The 16,568-nt window shown below is 36.5% G+C and overlaps 2 protein-coding genes across 2 annotated transcripts; both read right to left on the reverse strand.

Moving 5' to 3' along the window:
• Positions 1-205: 205 nt before the first annotated feature.
• Positions 206-16,308, reverse strand: LOC115956777 (tricyclene synthase EBOS, chloroplastic-like). Its single transcript, XM_031075074.1, has 8 exons — positions 16,081-16,308; positions 15,280-15,547; positions 14,447-14,819; positions 14,094-14,312; positions 13,871-14,009; positions 11,629-11,877; positions 11,195-11,498; positions 206-518 (listed from the first exon to the last, which is right to left on the reverse strand). Exons 1-7 carry the CDS (start codon positions 16,306-16,308, stop codon positions 11,202-11,204), a joined length of 1,773 nt encoding a protein of 590 aa, XP_030930934.1. The 3' UTR covers positions 206-518; positions 11,195-11,201.
• Positions 4,644-10,396, reverse strand: LOC115958056 (serine/threonine-protein phosphatase 7 long form homolog). The gene is made up of 8 exons (XM_031076419.1): positions 10,323-10,396; positions 9,295-9,360; positions 8,455-8,566; positions 6,710-7,467; positions 6,258-6,348; positions 5,746-6,144; positions 4,854-5,660; positions 4,644-4,751 (listed from the first exon to the last, which is right to left on the reverse strand). The coding sequence occupies exons 3-8, from the start codon at positions 8,563-8,565 to the stop codon at positions 4,662-4,664; spliced, it is 2,256 nt and encodes a 751-aa protein (XP_030932279.1). The 5' UTR covers position 8,566; positions 9,295-9,360; positions 10,323-10,396; the 3' UTR covers positions 4,644-4,661.
• Positions 16,309-16,568: the final 260 nt, after the last annotated feature.

Genomic DNA, 16,568 nt, shown 5'->3' on the forward strand with positions numbered 1-16,568 from the left:
CATAAAAAATATCCTGTACAGGATTTTTTTTATTTTATTTAGTTCTTAGTTTCTAGAATTTTCATTTCAAGTATAAATACCTACTAGGAAAAAAAAAATTAGATACAAAGAGCTAGATACCATTATCCCATCATTCAGGATTTTTTATTATTAAATTACAAATTAATACCATTATCCCAGCATGAGATTTTAAATTATGTGAGACTAAATGGAAACTAAATCCTTAGCATTCATCAATCTAGGCCACATTCATCAATCTAGTAGTTTAAATGTCTTTTCCATTTGTTGCGTAGGCCACATTGCTTAGCACTTGGCAATAATCAAACTTAATCAATTTGAAGTATGAACCCCAGATACTCTTGTCCTTATTTATTTAACTTCTCAACATAAAGAACAAATATTAGACCCCACACCCCATCCACCGCACCCTCTAGCACCCATTTCGTAGCCACTATTGACTTGGGCCGATCGATAAGATTACAATTTTTATCTTAAGCTCAGACATAGGCCACACATATTTTAGGGATTTTTTAGAAAATAACAACAAAACCCAAACAATATCATTAGTTAGGAAACGTTTTAAACTATTTTGGATTCTAGCAATTCGAGTTAAGCAGAGTCGATTTCTGGGTTTTTATATTTTATCATTTACCAGAAATCGAGTTGAAGGCTGTCGGTTTTCAAGCCTAGAAAACGAGTTTAATGAACTCGGTTTCCAGGCTTGGAAACCGACAGTATTGAACTCGATTTCCAGGCTTGAAAACCGAGTTCAATGAAGTTGGTTTCAAGGCTTTGAAAACAAGTTTAATAAACTCGTTTTTTAAGCTTAGAAACCGAGTCCTTTGGACTCGATTTCTTTGTGTCTCTCACTGCCACGTTTCAGTTCCATCAGTTCCCTGTGTCACCCCTCCCATCCCACTGCATCAGCTCCCCCCCACAGCAGCAACATCACGTGGGCATAACAGTCCCCCACAGCAGCATCCTTGGACAATTCACTGCCACTACAACTAGATATTGCTGCAAAATATTATATTAAAACTTGCCTTCCAAAGACAGATTAGGGGAATTCCCAATGCCTATATTTTTACTTGATTCTCTCCCATGCACCTATTATATTAAAACTTGCCTTCCAAAGACAGATTAGGGGAATTCCCAATGCCTATATTTTTACTTGATTCTCTCCCATGCACCTGCATTTTGATTTGATTCATGACATTGCAAAGATGCTCTCACTATTTCTCCCATGCTCCCTTAGTAGTGGAAGCTGGTTCAATTTTGCAGTCGTCCATATTGCCTACAACATTGCTTCCCCAAACCGTAGGTTTTTGGAGGAAAGACAAGATTTTATGGGCTGCACAAATGGAAACCATGAATCACTGGCAGATAGATTTAATGCAGCAATGAGTTGAGATCAGAAATGAAGTTTATTAGACTATTTAATTATCTTTAAAGCAGACCAAAGTTTGACATGACAGATGAACTGAGTGTCTCTAGGACTGATGCCATTCTATGGTAGGAGACACAGACCAATCCTCAATTCTGTTGAGTGTATAACGTAACTAATGGCTATTTAAGAAGTGAAAGGCAGAAACAGAAGTTGGCCAACATTAGTTGCATTAGAAATCATACATCTAGCCTTGGGCCTGGTGGCAGGACATTTGCCATTTTTTTACCTTCTAAAACTTTATATTATGTAGGATGGGAAGATATAAGAAAACTTGTATTATGTAAACAAAGTTAACGTGCCACCAAAAAGAAACAAATGATAAAAAAGAAAAGACACCTTTTTAAAGTTTATAATGTTGCTTTCTGTGACTTTTATTCTTTACATATTTTATTTATTCCAGGAGATGACTTTTATTTAGAAGAGTATCGAGTTTTTTTTTTTTTTGATAAATAAATTAAAAGGTTTTTAAAACAGATAATAAACAATTAGAAGAGTATCAAGTTGATAACAAACAATTACACTAACCCTTTACAATGGATTTTCTGTCTTTATGACAATCCTGTTGCCCATGCATTAATCCTGATTTTTTAATGATATTTCCATCTTTCCCTTGAATATTCAAATGAATCAAATCTGCTGGAGATTTATAGTTTCCTTCAGGTTCTCCAATGTCAATCAAATGAGCATCAAATGCTATTGATTCACCAGATCTTATAGCTTCACCTTTATTCAGAAACCTGCTATCTATAAGTTTCCTGCTTGCATCATATAGCAACACCTGAAAAGGGACCGAAAAAGGAAGCTTATGCATCAATATGGACAGAACACCAGTGAAAGAAGAAAATAAAAGCAAGTCAATCTATGTACTCACTGCAAGTCAAAATGATTTCAGAAGTCTTTTGCTACAAGCCACAAGCCATTAGCCAGCAGTAGATCACTGACTAACTATAACAACATATTCATAGCCATTGATCATGATACAGGGTAAATTTATGCATGCAACTAATGATATTTATGTTCTAGCCTTCTCTGTAATAAAAAGAAGGTAAAAGTCTAAGCTGATATTCTAGTCATTCAACTAACAGAAATAAACAAGGCACCTCACTCATTTTTAACCCATGATAGGCTGCTCTGCTTTCCAGGAACGGCCAGTCAAAAAAATCACCATTGTACGTGACATAAATACCAGGCTTCACCTCTCGCATATGGGCAAACCACTGTCTAAGAAGCTCTACCTGCAAGAACAATCAGATCACTTAACAAAAATTATCCTGCATAAGCATCCTAAAGCAGTCTAGGAAACCTAATTGATATAAATGCACATGCATATTATATGGACAAACAATAAACACACGTGCTGGAACACAAACACATACACATGCAATATAAATGTATACCTAACTAAATACATGCATCTATACATACATATAAAGATTTGTGTATCATTACCTCATTTCTCACATTTGTCACTTTAAAATACCCTTCAAATTCCGGTTTTGGAGTATACTCTAAGTCCTCTATGTCATCTCCAACACACTGAAAATAAACACAAAAAAGTTGCAGATATTTATTAGCAATTGCCAATGAAGGATTGAGTCTATCAACACAGAACAAAATCATGGCTAGGGGATCAATGAATAACAAGCAATGGCAATAATGGGGCTTACATAGATGCAAAAGAAATGAATAATAATTCATTTTCATCAGCAATCACTGGAGGAAATCAAACTTTTATGAACATATACTGGCCACAATCTTAAAAATCATTGATTTGGTTAATTAATTACAAAGGTAACATAATATTGGAACTCGAGAATATAACATCTGTTGTAACCAAGAGTAAATCATAGATATTATAAGGAGATAATCTTCAATGCTTGTCAATGAACTGAATTAGTATTACCAAAATAGTTAGGATATATTACTTATAAAAATAAAAATGAAGTTCCAAAAAGGAAAGCTCTGGCTGTCTATTTAAGATGACCCACCAAATAAATTTTTAAATAAAAGTTCCTGGAACAAGACAGCCAATTGAAAAGATATCTGGAAGGGGACAGCAAACATGTAACTTGGATCAATTTATCTCCAGGGTTCACTGACTAAACTAAATAACCTGATATACTATCCTTGCATGTATATGAAAGACTGGAGCAATAGAATAACATTTAGTTGAGATTTCAGGTTAAGCAAGAATACCAAGATGTATCATTTATACTGAAAGAAAAATGGTAGGAAGAAGGTTTCATTACCAATCTTGCAATACACCAACAAAACCCCTGTCCATGATCAAGGGAAGGTAGTTTGGTCCATTTGTATGGACCACATTCATGTTTTCTGCACCAATGTATCTCCCTCTCTCTCCCTCAACCCTAAACCCAAAAATAAAAGATTCCAAATCTTAAAGATTCCACCTGCTGATGCCACCCAACCAGTGAGATTAATGCTCAGAGGACGTCCAACCTTTCAACCTCCAGCTGTAAGTCTCTATTTTCAGCAGTGGAACTAGGCGTTTAGCTATTGGGTGGGAGGGCTAATTAGGGACAGAATTGTGTGTATCTATATATATAATATAAGAAAAGAAAAGTAAGTGCATTTTTGGGGGAGCCACTTGTATACATAATTAAACTTTATCCTCAAATGTAAAGGAAAATTTAAAGCATTTAGAAAATCTTGGGGGAGCAATGGCCCCCTCAAGCTATAACATGTAATATGACTTACTTCCCAAGAGCTTTATGGTGCAGAACAAGTCCCAAACCAGTACCATCCATCCCTACATACATTCATACCAACAAAGTTTCAACATCCAGCAATTTTAAATATAAAAAATAAAAAAAAACTGACAACAATTTGCCTAATGTTTTAACCCACCAAAAAACACATTAAACATCAAAGAACAAAATCACTTAAAGAAAACCAAGAAACATATCCACTGAAATCTAGCATCAACACATATCTCGTAAACACAAAGCACAAAGCAAATTCAAAAGTAGAGAGTTGGATAAACTTTCCAACCAGGCATTAGTATTTCAATGTAAAATTTACAAAAATCAAAGACTTTGAAATATTATTAAAAAGAAAAGGGTTTTTAAGATAAACCCACATCAAATAATCAGGAATGTTTTGAAAGCATTAAAAGAATTAAATAAATAAAAAAATAGTGATTTCAGAGAGCGAGAGAGAGAGAGAGAGAGAGAACCTCTATGGGATGCTAATCCTAATGCATTTTACGCTTATGCTGTCTCGTATAGTGTCTGGTATGTGGGGGAGGGGGTACTGCATCTCCTTCGTGAGGCTCCTCACGTTGCTGCAAAAATGGAGTTACAACCAAACAATGGATTACATGAATTCCAAAACCAACCATAACAGTAGTTACTCAATATTTATTACATTAAATGACTTGTCATACCGTGGGGCCAGTGTTGTGTCCTGCTTTGTGACCACCAGTCCCACAAGGAGGTGCTTTTATTGTACGTTTAGGTCGACCTGGTAGGGGTGACTGTAACCCAACAACCTGCTCATTCTCAACATGCACAGCTGGTTGTTTTGCTTGACTCCCAACAACTGCGGGGGAGGATGGTGTAGCAAATGAAATGTGAGTGCCCGTACTCATGGGATCTATATGCAGTCTAGGAGTGGGCATGAATGACATGGAGTGACTATGGGGCGGTACATGGTCTATATGACGAATGTTGTACGATGGGGATTGCGTGTGCATGACAGGAGGGGTTTGATTGAAATCAGGGCCGAGATCAAAGGATGGTGGAGTAAATGAAAGATGAGCAGGATCAAAAAATGTATGTGAGGTGTGTGAAGGGATCTCGGGGTGAAAAGATGCATGAGTAGTGGGTAGAGAGATATCTAGGTTAGAAACTACATGAGCAGTATGTGGAGGGATCTCTGGGGAAGGAGATGCATGTGGAGGTGGAGGGAACTCTGGGGCAGGAGACGCACGTGGGGGTGGAGGGAGATCTGCCCTACTGACAACCTGATGGGATGCAGCACGCTGACCATGGCTATGGCTGGCACGAGTTGAGCTCGTGCTTGGTCGTCCAGTATCTTCTGGCGCTTCTGGATTTGCCCCATCGATATTTTCCAACGGAAGTCGAGCAGTTATACGGTGAAGGCGTTCCACTGTCTTAAGTACAGCTGAAATATGGTTGTACTCAAGACTGCCTACTGTATAAAGTCTCAACAACTTCTTGTGACTGGCAACCTGAAAGTAAATAAATACAATTAGTACATCATACTGAAGTTCCTGATACGCAACAAAAATTGAAAAGAAAGGTCAAAGCAATTACCATAATAATAAGTGAAGCCGAAGTGTGGTCGACGAACCTCCAAGTCACCCTATCGTACCAATCGAAGTATGGATGAGCAGGCGACATATCACCCTCTAGTCGTGCTCCAGGACATAGAGATCGTGCTCGAGTATTCCATACTCGGATATGGCCATAATGTCTGTCCCTCCAATTCACCTCCATCTTCCCCCTCAAGTCTATGGCATGAAGGGCTTCGTCAGTATCAACATATAGGGGGGGTTCTTGTACCATCCCGAACTGACGAACAACACGGTCCGGTGTATGTTTCTCTACTAGCCAGAAACATACAAGTGGTACCCTCGCCGTCCATACATCCCTTCCGGCGACACAAAACGCAGGCAGGTGGGCTAATTCAGTTTCATATGGTTGCCACACCACCTAAAATAGTCAAATCAAAGGGCAGCACATTATGCAATGTTCCATATCTATGAGCTCTTTTACATTTATAAATACAATAGTCATAAACAATAGAATAAACACAATGTTGGTACCTGCTTTGGATGCATACAATCTAAAAGCTGACGGTACCGGACCAGACAGATTTCGGCGGGGCTATTCAAGGTGTTCACAACCCACACAGTCCTACAATTGCGAAAGAGGGAGTCAATACTTGGAATTGAGAATATGAAGTAAAAAACTCATTTCAATGATGGGCAATCGTAAATTTAACAGTACATACCACTAAGATTATACTAATAAATGATTATCTAAACATATGATTAGTGGTGGAGCTAAAAATTAATAAGACTTATATTATACATCAATCATAACATATGACCTCCGTGGTTGTCAAACGATATATAAAAAACATAAATAAAAATCCTATTAATGAGTCACAATTAGAAGAATATCAAGGTTAAAATTTTATTTTCTATGTCTAACAATGTGTTTAAAATTATGGATATATTTCCAATAGAGAAAATCGGTCAAGGAAGAGACTTACTTAATAGACAATGGAGAAGGTGCAAATGGTGGGCCATATGCACCATCTGGTGGGAGGTCCATCCTTGGGCACAAAAAAGGGAATCTAACCCATGCCCAATACTGAACTAGCAACAAAGCCCCACCAATCTGACTAGCACCTCTGTCGGTTGCCCTGCATAACTCTCTGTACAGCCATGCAAGGCAAGCGCTCCCCCAACTGTACTGAGGTGGATTCCGTAGGTTCCTCAGCATCTGCAACCACATTGTATGCACCCTATCACCAGACTTGTCGGCGAAAATTGTGTCTGCCAGGAGTGCTAGGATATAACACCGTGCATATTGATGCACAACCACCTCTGTTGCATCATCGGGCAACCCTTCGTCAATTTTTTCTAGTAGCTTCTTTATTTGGATCCTTTGTCCTTGAAGCGTGGTGCCAGTAGTAGCAATCCCAAGCAGACTCTGACATTCATCTTTCCATTTCAAGTCAGTTGTTCCAACAATTGCCTCACCATCGATTGGAATCCCGAAAAGAACCTCCACATCTTGTAATGTGATCGTTGTCTCACCATGTGGCAGGTGGAAGGTGTGGGTTTCAGGCCGCCATCGCTCAACGAAGGCCGTGATCAGGTTATGATCAATCTCTCTACCTGGGGTCCTATACAGCCCCTCTAATCCAACTCTCTTCACAATGTCGACGATACGATCATCCACCACTATCCGGCGTCGTTTTCGGAACTCGTCATTACGACCGCGGCATTTCAGTGGCCCTGGATCCTGCACATGATAGAACTATGGTGATGAGATGCAATATGCCATAACCTTTGTATATATGATTGTAGTTATTGATCCCAAAAAACAAAAATAAAGCAGTTATGAAGGGAGCTTAAAATATCAACCCCAAAAAGAAAAAAAAAAGAAAAAAAAAAGAAAAAAAAGCAACAACGGGAGAAAAATAAAAGGATGCAATGCATTTTATACATTTGTCTAGTAATGAAAGGCTTCCCATGCGACCAGCCTATTGCTGCCTCTAAACCAGGAAAAGTCAAAAGGCTTCTTAAAGCTATTTCATTAATTTAAGAAGCTTTAAGTAACTATCTTGGAATTTGGTTGTATTTCGTTGTCATAGTTGCTGATTTGTGTTTGTTTTCCCTTAAGCTCTGTTGTTGTCCAACCCTTGAATTTACTTAACTAAGTATTTTAATGCAAGTAAGAAACTCAAGTGAAAAGGGTCCTTAAGGATTTTATTTGATTTATGACAAAAGCTTGTCTTCAATATGATTCATTAAGCTAGGTTTGTTACACAAGTTGTAATTCCAAATGGATTCCTAAATATAAACTTCTATGTTTTGCTTTTGGAACCTAAGGATCATATCCGTTTGACATGATATGGAAAATAAACAACCTAAATAGAGGAAAGTAAAAGAAACTAGAGGCAAAGGCTAGTGTTCTCAATAATAACAATAAAAATTACTGCAACAACCACAACCTGAACAACTTCTTGCCAAGCAACAATAAAATTATCACAGGTCACATTGCTTCAAACAAAAATAACTCTTATGAACCTAGGATTGCTTTGTTCATGTACACCCACACTAACAGTCAACCAATCTAACTTAACCCAACTAATGCGCATGACCATGCATTGAAAGTTAGTAATACCATTGACACTTAAAATTTCAGAAATGGGAAGAAAAAAAAAATCAACATAATGTAGAAGGATAAGATGAGAATATTCAGCAGGTGGTCGGTTTTAATTTTTACCTTGCCTTCCCAAACAGCGCACGCTCGATGTGTTTTTATAAACCTTAACACCGAATCGTCAGCGGGCCCAGGACCAAACTCATCAGGGAGCTGAGCAGGAACAGCAGCCATACTGCACGAAGTTTAGGGAGTCAAGAGTAATATAATCACATGTTAAATTGGCAAGGAAAGTGATGAACAAGAAAATGATTCAGTTTATTTTGACAACAAGCAGATGGTCCTCTTTACTCATAAAATTAATTTGGGCTACAATGAAGTTTTACAAAAGGTGACAAAAAGAATGAAGGAAAATCATATCCGCGTTGATTAATTTGGGCTACCCACATAGTTGGCCCTACTATTTTCCCTCCTACCAAATGGACCCTACAGTTACGTGCTACATAAAAGATCTGAAAAAATTAAAAAGGGGGGAGGAGTTTGTGGGGTGAGTTCTGAAAAGACTTTCTAAAATTGATTGTCTGAACTCACAACAAAACATCCAAACCAGGGTACAATGGTGAACAAAGCCTTTACCCTACCACCCCAACACAAGTAGGTACGAAAAATCTCATTTCTACACTTCATCCTACCAAACATAATGTAAGAAATCATAAAATCATTTCAACATTGCAGCATTGCCTGTGTAGATTCATGTGAAAACTATGCAGAAGAAGTGAAGAACCAGATGTTAAAAATAAGACAATATAATGCAAAATTTAAATACCAGGACAAAAAATAAATAAATAAATAAATAAAAAATCTTCAATAACAGCAATGTATATAGTAAAGCAAATGAACAAAGGTAACAAAGCAAACATGGCAGCCAAGATTTGAAATGCAGCAACATAGTAGAATCATTACCTGCAATATCACTATGCAACTACCTTCTCTAAAAGCTTATGTTGTGAAGCCTTTTCAAGCCTATTCCTGCAAGGTATAAAATGCAATTAGCACCTCAAATATGTATATATATGGATGAACATCATTTCTATGCTTATATAAAGAAGGAAGAAAGGAAAATAAATTTCTAGATAGACATTTTAATATATATGATGAATTTCATATTGTAATATTTAGGAGAGCCTTTTTTTTATAAGAATAATTTTATTGAAAAAAAGACTACATACAAAAAGCACAAAGCAGCCAAAACAATACTATTATAAACAGTATAATAAATTGATGCACAAGGTAACTACATGACACCAATTAAACATCTAACACGTCTACATTCATAACACTATCTAATGTTTCCAACCCAATTTTCCATTTTACAAGACGTTTAAACTTAACAACATATTATGCTATACTTGGAGCCAACATCCATCTTAGAAGATGCCAACCAGTTTGAATGTTTAGGATGACAATATCAGCATTCAGCACCTCTATCAGGCAAATTACTTCAACCACCATATAAAAACATAATAAAGGAATCGCAAAGTACACACATATACAAATACTTAAATCATGCTCTGAGGTACAAGTCATAATAAAATAGATTCTATTCATTTAAACATTTCTTCAAACATATAGTACTCATACTTTATACAAGAATACACAGATAATTTTCTCAAGCATGAACCGTTTCTAACACATGACAAATCAACATAATGAAACCCCATATTAATTTGATGATAGATCGTAGTAGAAACATGATCCAAGGCTATTCATTATTTTGGTACACAACAAAAACCAAAACTCACCACTCAACCAATGCTTTCGCTGAGATAAAAACTCCAAAAAAAAAAAATTCTTTAACATAAGACTCAAACTTTTCTTACTAATTTTCTTTTGCTTTCCTGCAGTTTCTCGGCTGCCAAACAGAGGGAAAGCCCAATACTTGACATTAAAAAGTTGGAAAATAAGAAATCGGTGAAGTAATAGAAACGTACCTAAATGGAAATTGTTTGTGAAAACCAGACGGCGACGGGAAGTGAGAGACCGGAGCGAGATGGAGGGCCGACGGCGACGGAGCTGAAGAGAGGGAATCAATGCGATGGAACGGCGACGGAGCTGAAGAGAGGGATGAGTGCGACGGAACGGCGACGGAGCTGAAGAGAGGGATGAGTGCGACGGAACGGCGACGGAGAAGGACGGAGCTGAAGAGGACTGAGAGTGAGAGAGAGAGAGAGAGAGACAGAGTTTTTTGAGTGATGCACTGTGAGTGTGGGAGGGAATGAGAGAGTTTTTTGAACTAAAGAGTTTTTTTTGAGAGTACTGTAAGTGTGGGGAGGACTGAGTTTTTTTGAGACTGTTTTGAATGAGAGTTTTTTTTTGAGTTTTGTTGAGAGACACGTGTGGCAAAAGAATAGAAATCAAGTCCAACGGACTTGATTTCTGTGTAGAGAAACCAAGTCTTAGACTCGGTTTTTATACATACAAACCGAGTCTAATAGACTTGTTTTTTAAACACAGAAATCGAGTCCAATGGACTCGATTTCTATGTGTAAAAACCGAGTGTATTGAACTCGGTTTGTATGCATAGAAATCGAGTTTATTTAACTCGATTTCTATGTGTAAAAACCGAGTTTGTTGGACTCGGTTTGTAAGCATGGAAATCGAGTTTATTTAACTCGATTTCTGTACGCCCATTTCCCACGTCAGTCACTGCAAAAAAGGAAAATCGAGTATTCTAAACTCGATTTTACAACCCACAAATCGACTCCAATAAACTCGAATTGTTAGAAACCAAAATAGTTTGAAACGTTGGCTAACTAATGATATTGTTTAGATTTTATAGTTATTTTCTAAAAAAATCCCATATTTTATCTCTAAATTGGTGAAACAGGTTCTATCATCAATGATAATACTCGGTTCTTCGCTCTCTCATCTGGGGCCCCATGCCCATCTCCGTACTGGTATGTGCATTGGGCAATCCGAGCAAGGTTGATTGCTATTTCCACAAACGGTTCTCCAAATGAAGAATCAGCTACTCGCTCTTCATTTATCTTTTTCCAAGTTCTCTCAACCATATTTCTGATGTCTTTGCAAGCACGTTTCTCTGAAAGACTAGTTTCACGCATGTAGCAATGGATTGCATTTGCAGTTTTACCTGTCTCTAACTCTGCCTGTTTTTCAAACAAGCGACAAAATATATTAATGTAAAGTAATCTTACCAACTATGATATAGATTTTAAAATCCAGTTTAGCACAAAAAAGAACAACATGGGGGTGGGAAAAGAAAAATAGAATTAATACCGCGGAAGTACTCAAATCATTGGAGAGTCGAAAAATCATGGATGGCCAACGTAAGAGATCGTGGTATTTTTCTAAGTCCCCAAGTGCTTGCTTTGCGACAGTTTGGTTCAATAAAAAATAAGTATGAACTAGTATGACAACCCCAGATACTGATACCCATGCATTGTCAAGATAGTCCCTGAATGCCGGCACATCTTTGTTGTAACTCCACTTTGCTTCTTGTAGGAAAGCTTTTAACATATCAGCCCACTAAAGTAAAACATACAAGATACATGCATTAGATTCCTCCACTTGCTATTCATGTGTTAACATAGAGCAATTATTAACATGTGTCCTTGTACAACTACTGAGGTTTCAATATATATATAAATATATATATATATATATATTAAAAATGAATAATTTTTTTTTTTTTAGCATTATTGTCCGTACCGTTCCAAAATGGAACAGTATTGTTCACATGTTGCAAAAATTATGAGATTTGGAATATCTCATAAAGGGGGTTTTTTAGTATTTGGTATGTCAAATGTGCCAAATGCAAACATTTGGCACATTTGACACATCTACTGTGGATGCTCTAAGACCATATAAAAGTTGAGAATTGTGACAAAAATTGTAAAGGGTGAGTTTGGTTCAGTTTTTTGAAAAAGTGCATAATGAAAAAGTGGAGTTTTGTAAAAGTGCATAATGAAAAAGTGGAGTTTCAAAAAGCTGAGTGTTTGGTAAAAACTGTTAAAAAGTGCATAATGAAAAAGTTGAGTGTTTGGCTAGCACTTATAAAAGTGGCTTTTTGAGGGATAAATGACCAAAAAGGACAATGTATATATAAGGGAATTTATTTCATACTTTTTTTTTTAATGTGAGTTTGTTTCATACTTAAATCAATTACTTCATCATACTTAAATCAATTTTTCTCTTTCTAAAAAAATTATTTTTTTCTTACCAATATTAGCTAATAATAATCTACCACTTAAGATTTATTGTAAAAGTATTGTAAAAATATTGTGATAAAAATTGATACTAATTTTAATTTGAACGTACTATTAAAATTATTTTTTTCTCTTTCTAAAAAAATTATTTTTTCTCACAAGTGTTAGCTAATAATAACCTACTACTTAATATTTATTGTGAACATATTGTGATAATATTTCCTTCTTTTTCATTTTTTTTCTCCTCCACTCACTTACCGCAATTTCTTCTTTTTTTTCTTTTTTTCTTTTTTCCCTCTTTTTTTCCAGTCCACACACGTACCCACTCTTTTCCTTTATTTCCTTCTTTCCTTTCTTTTTCCATATCACTTCTCCAAGTTCCAGAACGTCCCAGAGAGCTCTCCTTCTTCCTCTTTTTTTTTTTTTTTTTCTTAGCTCTTCGTCTGCATGATTCTTTCCCTCTATCCCATCAAAACACACAAACTTAAAGGTCACACACACCACACCATTTGATTCTCATCAAACGAAGATAGAGGGAAAATCCAAAAGGGAGGAATGGGTCAGATCGGTGCTTGATCTCTGCCTTCACCGCTGCCTGTCTTCCTCTCCACCGTTGCTTGATCTCTTCCCCACTGCCAACGACATGCGGCGGAAATGGGTCAGCTCGGTTTTTTTTTTTGGTTATGATTTCATTATTGGGTTCCTTTGTAAAATTGTGTAAAATTGGTTTGATTTTGTTGATTTTGTGTTTGGATTATCAAATGTTGAAATGGGTTGTGGTGGTAGACCGGTGATTGTTGGGTGGTGCTCTGTTTGTATTTGGTTGATACTTTCTTGACCGGTGTTGGTCTGTAACAGAGGAGCGGAGAAGAGAAAAGGGCAAAGTTTATTGGTGATGGGTATTTCGGTATTTTCAATATTGCAATGGTAACAATACAAAACGCGCAGAGTGCGTTTTCATTTATGGACCCTCAGGGGTCCATAAGTCATTCCGCGTTTTCCCTTAATTTTTTCCCAATACTCAAAACGCAACTTTTATAAAAAAGTTGCGTTTTGAGCTTACCAAACGCAAAACTGGGTTGAGCTTTTTTGAAAAAGCGCTTTTTGGACTTCAAATGCTGAACCAAACGCGCACTAAATCTTTTTGTGATCCTAGCATTTTAAAAAAATTACTACAAGGTTGTAGTAGGATTGCAACATATTGCATTAACGGCTTTGTTATCAAATAAACTAGAACACCCATTAACTATAAAAGAAAACCTACATGCTATTTATTCACTAAAAGAAACGATTAAATGGCTACATATATCTACCGCTTTTGTTAGGTATGGAAGGCTGTCTTCTTCATTCTCCTTAAGATTGTCATATGCCATCTCATTAACTGTGTTATAGAGAGCTAGGAAGCTCAATTTCATACAGTTGGGAAGATTTTTCACCACACTGATATCCCATCTGAAAAAATCATTAAGAATTCAAATTAAAGCTATGACTTGCTATTATAAAAATTGGAAGGTTGAAGAGTTGGTTGGTATAAACCTTTCAACGGCATCAGTAAATAGCTCCAGTTCATCCAGAGTACCGTAAACATCATAGACATCATCAATGGCGGTTATAAGAGAAGTCACTTTCGTTAACCCTTTACGAAGATGACTGAATTGAGGTTCGTAGGCCATTCCAACGGTCCAAAAGAAGCATTCCATCAGTCTATCTCTACTGAAGCTCAACTTGTTTGCTAGACCCATACCCTTCCACCACCTAAATGCATGTGGGAAGCAAAATTAATTAGTTCCCACTTAACATGAGATCTTTTTTTTTTTTTTTTTGGGTAACGCTATTTAGCAAAAGCCCGCCTAATTGATCACATATAAATACATTGAGAATTATCTTACCTCGACATTTCTTGAAGCTCAGTTTGATGTACTGATTGCACAATGTTAAAATCCAACTTGGCAAGTTCAAGTAGAACACCATTGGCATCCTCCCTCTTACTATATGCCTCAATATACCATCGAGCTTCCAGCCTTAGCATTCTATGGTGCAATGGAACCTCCAATGCGTGTCTAATTTGTTCTGCGATGCTTTTACTTACATCCCTTTTGAGGTCCTTGAGATGCATTCTTGTGAATGCCAGGGCCTCATCCAAGAGATTTTCTCCTTCAAAAGCAAGATACGAGGCTTCATATAGACTGAGCAGTCCTTTAACATCCTTTCTAAGGAATTCCTTGAAATTGCCACTATCGTCCTTGAATCTGTTGAATACATCTGGGCTCCATACAAACATTATACAATACGATTATGAAGTTATGAGGTTGACAAGAGACGAAAAATGCTATAGATATTACAAATTTTATCATAGTAAAAATTACTAATTAATATAATAATAAATACGATGGTGGATTTTAACAATATAATAAATGTATGTCCAATTTTTTTTTTTTTTATGATTCATGATTGCATTACTTTTTAAAACTTTTACTTTATAAAATGTAGTAAAAATTATAAATTGATATGAAAATAAATATAATGGGCAAATTTTAATAATATAATATATGTATGTCCCAATTACATTTTCTATGATTGATGATTGCATTACTTTGTAAAAAAAAAATAATAATAATGCAGTAAAATTTGTGTTACCTTAATATCACAAAATCTAGAAATCATGAGGACCATATATTGAAAAGAACCCATGATGTCCCAGAAGGTAGATATTTAATTATACCTTGAGAAACCTCATAGCCATGTTGTCTGAGGAGCCTAAAGCTGAGAGCAGTAGCGTGCAAACTCTTCTCTACTCTCTCGTTACAACCTTTGGAAGATGCAAACTTTACAAGGGCTCTTGCTATGTCCTTCTCAAAGCGGTGCCCCAAACCTAATCGTTGAACATCATCAATTAGTTCAAGTGTTTCCACTAAGTCCGCATTTTCATTATTAATCATACTCCTCACATCTTCTTCCACTTTCTTTACCCTATCTTCATATGGTTCATCCTGCATGGTCACAACATGATTATAGGAGAAATATAGTGTAACACTATACACTTATTGTCTACTTCATGAGTTATAGCAAAATATGACAAAAACGCCAACAACCTTGTGGCTCAAAGAAACTACCCAATATCTCCCATGGTGAATTTGGGTTCCAACCCTTTATTCACCACTTATTGTAAGGAAAAAAAGAAAAGAAAAAAAGATATACAACTGTTAATTAAGGATAATGATTCTCCCACACAACTCATTTCACATTTTCATACTTGTTTCAGCCCTTTCCACGTTTAAACATGCGTATCACCTTTTTGACATTTTAAAATGTGCATATTGCGTGTACAATTGTGGATATTGTGTGTAGTAGTGTGAATAAATATTTAATTGAACTGTTAAATATGGTTTGTCTGGTACGTTATTAATTAGCAGTTAACAAACTTCTTATTATTAATCATAGTTAACAAACTTTCTTTGCTTTTCAAAGAAGAGAAATGAAGGGGGGGAGAGGTGACACAGAGGAGTTAAAGAGATGTAGTCACCACAAAATCACTCTTTAAGGACTGCACAAAGTCGTAACTCCAAATGCTCGGCTGGTAATTGGCGGATTGTCTTTCATCTTGGACATGTGAAGTTGGTGCACTTGCCAAGCATCGGAATTGGTGGTGGTGGTGGTGGTGCATAAGAAGAGATTTTTTCGTGGCATATTTTGGTAAGTCATATGTGAAGGAGCACAAATGGGACAAAGGGAAGAGATGGATTAGTGCCATTCCACTTATAGCTTCTTTCTTTTTTTGATGAATTCCACTTATAGCTAGCTAACTTATATGTTCGTGATTTCTACACTGACACATAAAAGCTATATATAGTATGTGTTTGGGGTGCGTGTCTGCGCATCCACGTTTCTTCAGTACACGTTTTCCACCTTTTTTTTCCCTTTGTGCATGAACAGTAACCTCACATGGGTTCACTGTGGAGGGGACAAAAATTAATGTTCATCATTGTAGCAGCACTGTTCATAGCATTGTTT

The sequence above is a fragment of the Quercus lobata genome, chromosome 8 (genome assembly GCF_001633185.2).
Source record: "Quercus lobata isolate SW786 chromosome 8, ValleyOak3.0 Primary Assembly, whole genome shotgun sequence".
NCBI classification, from domain to species: Eukaryota; Viridiplantae; Streptophyta; class Magnoliopsida; order Fagales; family Fagaceae; genus Quercus; species Quercus lobata.

Excerpts from the sequence above, each read along its gene's own strand:
- LOC115956777 (XM_031075074.1), bottom strand. The coding sequence starts at position 16,308 with ATGGCACTAATCCATCTCTTCCCTTTGTCCCATTTGTGCTCCTTCACA. Across the intron at positions 14,313-14,446 it reads GAGCTTCAAGAAATGTCGAG|GTGGTGGAAGGGTATGGGTC; the intron begins GTAAGATAATTC and ends ACATGCATTTAG. Across the intron at positions 11,878-13,870 it reads TTCCATACCTAACAAAAGCG|TGGGCTGATATGTTAAAAGC; the intron begins GTAGATATATGT and ends GTTTTACTTTAG.
- LOC115958056 (XM_031076419.1), bottom strand. The coding sequence starts at position 8,565 with ATGGCTGCTGTTCCTGCTCAGCTCCCTGATGAGTTTGGTCCTGGGCCC. Across the intron at positions 6,349-6,709 it reads CCTTCTCCATTGTCTATTAA|GACTGTGTGGGTTGTGAACA; the intron begins GTAAGTCTCTTC and ends TCGCAATTGTAG. Across the intron at positions 4,752-4,853 it reads GACACAACACTGGCCCCACG|CAACGTGAGGAGCCTCACGA; the intron begins GTATGACAAGTC and ends CCATTTTTGCAG.